The sequence below is a fragment of the Priapulus caudatus genome, unplaced genomic scaffold (assembly GCF_000485595.1).
Source record: "Priapulus caudatus unplaced genomic scaffold, Priapulus_caudatus-5.0.1 Scaffold1852, whole genome shotgun sequence".
Classification (NCBI taxonomy): Eukaryota; Metazoa; Priapulida; class Priapulimorpha; order Priapulimorphida; family Priapulidae; genus Priapulus; species Priapulus caudatus.
The window spans coordinates 25,214-32,029 of NW_014578913.1; the positions used below are offsets into that span (position 1 = coordinate 25,214).

The 6,816-nt window shown below is 41.2% G+C and overlaps 1 protein-coding gene across 1 annotated transcript in view; it reads left to right on the forward strand.

Moving 5' to 3' along the window:
- The window catches only part of LOC106817753, a 23,157-nt gene that overhangs the window by 12,401 nt on the left and 3,940 nt on the right, over nt 1-6,816 (forward strand). The window contains exons 3-5 of the mRNA XM_014822447.1: nt 320-482; nt 983-1,068; nt 3,685-3,756. Of these exons, the coding sequence (XP_014677933.1) occupies nt 320-482; nt 983-1,068; nt 3,685-3,756 (321 nt within the window). The remainder of the gene's footprint in view (nt 1-319; nt 483-982; nt 1,069-3,684; nt 3,757-6,816) is intronic.

The window sequence follows — 6,816 nt, forward strand, 5'->3', positions numbered from 1 at the left end:
TAATCAGTAAAATGTTACTAATTAATCAGTAAAATGTTACTAATTAATCAGTAAAATGTTACTAATTAATCAGTAAAATGTTACTAATTAATCAGTAATGTTCATGAGAAATTTTTAACTCTACTAATAACGAGTGTGTGTTACGTAAATTATGTTGATATTTGTTGTATGTATAGTGTGTATTCTGAGCGTTCTTTCGAACTATGTCTTCACGCGCACAAACATCGTTTAACACACAATGTTCATCTGAGTACTTTAAAAAAAAACTTATAACATAGCTTGTCTAACGCCTCCCCCTTCCCCATTGATTCACCACCAGGAGGGTATGACCGCCCCCATGCCAGAATACATCGACATGGGGTACGACAGCCGTCCTATCGGACCTCTAGTACTTAAGGATGTCGCCGGTGATGACGTTGCTGAGTTCTGTAAGGACATGCCCAGCTACTGGCTCTTCCCTTTACCCGAGGACCAACGACCAGGTAAGGTGACGACGACGATGACGACGACGACAACGACGACGACGATGATGACGATGATGATAATGATGATAATGATGATTATTATTATTATTAATAATATTATTATTAGTATTATGTTGATAATGATGATGGTGATGATAATGACGACGACGACGTTGATGATATAATGATATGATGATGTTGATCATGGTAATATAAAGAATAATGGCGGTACTGATGGTAATAATGATAATGATGATAATGATTATGGTGACAATGATGATGGTAATATAAACAATAATGGTGGTCATGATGGTAATAATGATAATGGTAACAATGTAGAGTCAGGCGGGAAGAAGAAGAAAGAAAGAAGAATGATAATCATCGTGGAGTTACTCGAGCACGAGTCAGGCCAGGCCGAAATAAACACATAATTAAACTCAGCGGCACAAGCAATAAGATCATCTACACGTGACAGCGCCATCTACACGCGCAATAACGAAGTATTTGTACGTCCACAGAAGCGATTGGAGTTCGAACCAAGAGAGAAGTCAATTGTAATGTGGCGAATTCGTGCAACCGTCACGGGAGAAAAGCAGCCGCTCCCGTAAGATCTACTTAAACGCTCTTGTATAGCACAGAGTTAAATTGACTACGTCACGAATTTTCTATGGTGTATATTTGTTGCAATTTTTTTTTTACATGAAAGTAAGTACTAATAGCACTAAATGCATTCTCAAATTCTTTCCTGATAAGATTGTTTTTCAACTAGTTAGAAATCCAAAAAATCTGGTCGATTTGATATATTGATCACGACATTAAATGCTTGCTATGGGCTATCTATGTGTCACGAGGGTTTGTTCATATCGAGCGGAATAGCAAAATAGGAAGTATAATGCAGCAATTTAACCATAAAAAGTGAACAAAATCACTTACATTTTGTTAAAAAAGTGGACATCATTTTTCTGCTTTAACTATTTACGGTAATGACGTAATCACTTTAAATAGTTAAATATTTACAGATTTCGCATTGTAACGAGTTACACTCGACACTTAAACGCGACTCTCTACCGCATAGATGATTGCATTCACCCCGTAGGTAAAGAGTTACACTCACGTTCCTTTCGTCCCCTAAAATTCTTCTATGTTTACTTCCGATCCTGACCAATATGTTATGAAAATAATAGTAGTTATGCAATATATTATATTATTATTAATAATGTATAATTAATTATAGTATATATATATTTATTATATGTTATGGAATTGCCATGTACAATGCGTTAGAACGAACCGCCTTCATGTTTGCCGTAATAGTTCTTTGCCTTGTTAGAAATAGATATGTAAAGATATAGTATGGCGGAAAATCCGCCCAACACTAGGCAATAAATTCGACCATCGATTTATGCAAATTCGACCGAATGCAGACAGGTAATGGCACCTTGTTAGTAATACATTACAGTTGACCTTTTAGCCAAACGCGTATTAAGTTGTCCCAATATCAAGCTAGCTAATTACAAGAAATGCGAAAAAAAAAAAAAAAAAAAAAAAAAAAAAAAAAAAAAAAAAAAAAAAAAAAAAACCAAAAACACAAAAAACCCCAGAAAAAAACAAAAAAAACAAAAAAAAAACCACACCAAAAAAAAAACAAAAAAAAACAAAAAACCCACACAAAAAAAAGAAAAGACGCAGGGGCCCCCCTCCCAAAAAAAAAAAAACCAAAAATAAAAAAAAAACAGCCGTCCGTTTTCCTTCCAGCTCCCACCGATAGCAACCAGGGAGAACCCTCTCCCGCCCCGCCCCCCATAAAAAAAAAAAAAAAAAAATAAAAAAAAGATAAAAAAAATAAAAAAAACCCCGCCGCCGCCCCACAAAACACACACACCGGCCAACACCGTATATTGATAACCCCGTACATATTTTGTATTCTGGTTCGACCAACAAGTTAGCGAATTATGGCCAAACAACGAATCCATCTCCGGAGTTCGTTGTTCGGTGACGTATCTACCATTTTGCGAGCAGTAGCATGTTGAGGTCATGAGCGAATTGTTGTCACCGCTTAAATGTTTGTTCCTAGTGTTTTATACTTGCGCAGTAGTTGCCACAATTATTAATTCAGTCGTTGTTCTGTAACATTCTAAGAACGTATATTCATTTATTCGCCGAATACCCAAGAGTAAACCATAACCGTACCGCCGAATTGGCACCCCCTCACGACTATCAGCTATCCGAGCAAGATGCTACTGAACGGCCGTACATTCGTACGTCGGCGAAAATGTCGGCCTGCAAACTAGGATAATCGTCATGACCACCCATATTTTTCCCGTAATGGCCGTTCGGCCTTATTTCATTTGATTTTTCATCCGTCGCCAGTTTACCGACCCGAGGTTACCGCGCCGCATCGATGGTTCTCCGTACACTGTCAACAACCGATCTTCTCTGAGACTGCGCCTTTTCTCAATCAGATGGCCATATTCCTTATAACCAGCAGTTTCGGATATCTGACACCAACTAATCTACGCCGTTTTGCGACTACTCAGGTTCATATTGGGTACTGTTACTTATCACTACACAGAAGCGCCATGTCTTAGTATCGTCAGCATCGTTCGTCCTAACATCATTCATAAATTTCCGAGCTGGACTCGTCGGTTCTTTCTTTCACCTGCTGTTAACGCATCAGTACTGAATCGTCGTTGTCTCTTAACTAGTTCTTCTAACATGCCCTGGTCTCCCTTTTTATTTCACGCTATCTAATTCTGTCTTGAGGTTTTATTGGGCTCTTGGCCATTCTTATCCCATTCCACTAATTATTTCCTCTAATCCTCTGACTCCTATCACATTGCAGCCGCCGCCTTATTCCGTTCCCGCAGCAGAAACCGTCATCAATTACCATCGTGATCTCTCACACCATGACATTTCATCACACACACATCCAGCCAGCACTATCATTGGTTCATGTCACTTACATCATCACTTCATACATTTTGTTGTTATTTGTCATGTTGCATCATCCACAAAGATTCTCTGTCGTGATCTTATATGTTTATTATTTACTTTATTTGATTATTTATTTAGTTATTATTTAATTATTGATTATTTTATTTATTTATGTATGTTTATATTATTTAGTTATTTATTTATTTATTTATATTTATGTATTTATTATTTGGACTCTACTATGATCTGTTTGTGCTGTTATATATGTTGATTTATTTCCTTGCAGGTGTACTCTAATGGGACACGCTCGGGGAGGAATGCAAGGACACAGGAACTCGAACTCAGCCAGTACCCAACTGTCACATGTCGAATCTCACGATTATTTCGTAAGCCATTTTCCTGTTGCCTGCCCAATGTTGCGTTTAGCTTGCGTCACGATGCTTAGGTTCTAGTCACGTGACTGGCGTTACGACATGAATTGTCGAATTTTGTTTCAAGTTTTGCAGTTGATTAGCATATAGCTCGCGGATGACGTAATGTCGTACGGATAGTCCATTTGCCTTTCATTATAAACCAGCTTCAATAAGTTCATTTGATGAGTTGTATTGTGCGTCGTTTAATTTCTTACTGTCCTATGTTAATTACTCTAACAATCGTTTGAATTGTCTCGATTGTCAGTTAGAAATGCGATGTTAATTCCAATAGTTGCTATCTTACCGTTTACAAATTGGTAAAGTCATTATAGTAATTATAGGTTTATTATTTTTATTGTGAAGTAGGGTATCGGGTTTTTGCTGTTGGCATTAACTGAATTAGTGGAATGTTATTTAACCATTTGTGTGTAAGCGAGAAGATTCCTGGTATGTGGGATTTGGCGCCGAAATTTTCGATATATATTTTATAATATATTATGTTTATGATTATGAGTAATATAGTATTATGTCAGTATGATATATATTGAAATGTGCATCGTCAATTTGGACATCACCCGCAGTGAACAGATAATGGGCGTGTGTTTCCATTGGACCTTGTGTCTATTTAACTCCTTGACATTAATGTAAATCCCATAACATCAGCGGGTAGAAACGCTGCTACGCTGGAATTGTTGGTTGGTGGTTGCATGTACATGGCAAATAAAAGGTACGGCTAACAATCTGGGATACCTTGTCTATTTGTTTAGCAATATATTCAAAACATATCGATCCAAATATATCCCGTCGCCAAATGTAAAAGAATGGCGCCCAATGAGTAGAAATCAGCGCCTTACTACGCATATGACACTAATTATATAATAAGTGATATATTATGTGATATATAAATAATATATATAATATATCACGACCAAGGACATGACTTCTAGAACGTCGCCCTATTCTGCCTTTCGCCATCTCCTCGTCGACAATCACTAACCAAAATTTGCACGTCGTCTTTGGAATACGGTTTCAGCCAACAGTGGCGCATCGCTGGCGTGTATATACGACTACGTGAGGTTTTTTTTGCGCTTGCCTTGTAGCGCGTCGCCCGTCTCTTTAGCTGACGGGCATTGTAAATAATAGAGGAAATCGCTAGCAACGAGTTATAGTCTATGGAAGAGTCTAATGAATGTTTATCAGTGCCATTGCTTAGTAGTCCTGGAAAATTATCGCGAACTGAGTCACCTTGAGAGTGTACCTGTACTGTTTGGCGTGTGTGTGTGTGTCGCGTGAGTGTGGTGTTAGTAGTATTATTGTGTGTTTGTGTGTGTTTGTGTGTGTGGTAGGTGTGTGTGTGGCGGTGTGTGTGCGGTGTGTGCTGGCGTGCGTGTGGTTTTGTGGCTGCCTGCTGTTGTATTCTTTTGCGTGTGTGCGTCGCGTGCGTGCGCGTGTGCGTGTGTGCGTGCATACACGATCTGGGCGTGGTGGTCATGTCCTAGAACAGCGGCAACGCAGCCAGTTCTATTTTCTCATAATTAGATACGTGTCGCAACCATCCAGCGACGCCCGCCATGTCCAGCGACCGTATCGCTGGAACCATCTCACAGTGAGCTGTTGACAGGTGCGGTGTTGACAGGTAAGGTGTTTATACCTGGCAGCAGTCGCACTGCGCACGTGAGATACGCAGCCCAGTCAAACACTGCTCGCATGCTTCTGGAATTGGCAAGCTACAAATAACTTTTATCGAGTAATTCCAATCCGAGCCAGGTCAGTGCAGTTGTGTTTTTCACCACGCGCGCCTCACACATCATGCACGCACGCCCCACACACAAGACGCACGCGCTTCACACTACACTTTGGTGCACGCGCGCGCACACACGCACGCACCGCTCGCACAGATAATAAAACCACACACATCGTTATAATGTTTGTGTACGCGCGTGAATGCCATCGTGAGCGAATAGTGTGCATATGTTGTCGAGTGTTGTTGTGTGTTGTTGTGTGCTATGCGTGGTGTGATGTGTGTGTGTTGTGTGTGTGTGTGTGTGTGTTTGTGTGTTGTGTGTGTGTGTGTGCGCGCGCCGCGTGGTGTGTGTGCGTGCGCGCTGCGCGCGTTGTGGTGTTGCGCGCGCGCCGGGTGTGTGGTATGCGCGCGCGCGTGCTGCGTGTGTGCGTGCGTGTGTGTGTGCGTGCGTGCGTGGTGTCGTGCGTGCGTGTGTGCGCGCGTCTGTGTGGTGGCGTGCGTGCGTGTGTGTGCGTGCGTGCGTGTAGGCGCGCGTTGTGGTATGACAAACTACTTCTTAATTCCAAGGACGTCACGCATGTACGCGCGCTTAAATTCATAATAAGTTCAACAAGTTCTCCTGCCTGGCAATTCTTACATTTTGCCAGGTTTCCAACCCTTTTCCTAGAAAACCATTGACAACCCGGATGCGACCCCTAGCGCCCTCATCGATCAGGCGCCAACAACACGTGCGAAGCCGACAACAACAAGGCTCGTTTTTTTAAGCCATCGCCATGGCACACCAAGACTGGTTAAATGTATATGCACACTATCTATACCATAGACAATTTTTTGACCTGGAATTTTCTAGCTCGTCGTTGAAATTGTTTCGCCGCGGCAATCTCGTGTCACAACAAAACATTTTCGGATGGTATTAGAATAGCTGGCGCTTACAGATAAAAGAGTTTAAGAATCAATAGGCCAAAGTTGAGATCGTTAGGTTAGCATAAGTGAGAAGACAGTTGCGTTAAGTAACCTTAAGCGACAACCAGCGAGAGAGTCAACGCAGATAGTTTGACATAAACAGAGCGAAGTATAGAAAAGGGTTTTAACGCGAAAACCGAGCGATTGAAAGAAGATCAACAGCGGGCAGAAAATACAAGAAGCGACAGAGGCGACAACAAGAAGAATAGAACGAGAACAGAGGGCCAGAGAGGTAGTTCCAATCAGCGTTTGCGCAGTGAATAAGATGCGGATTTAGCAACGCGGTGACGATAGGGGC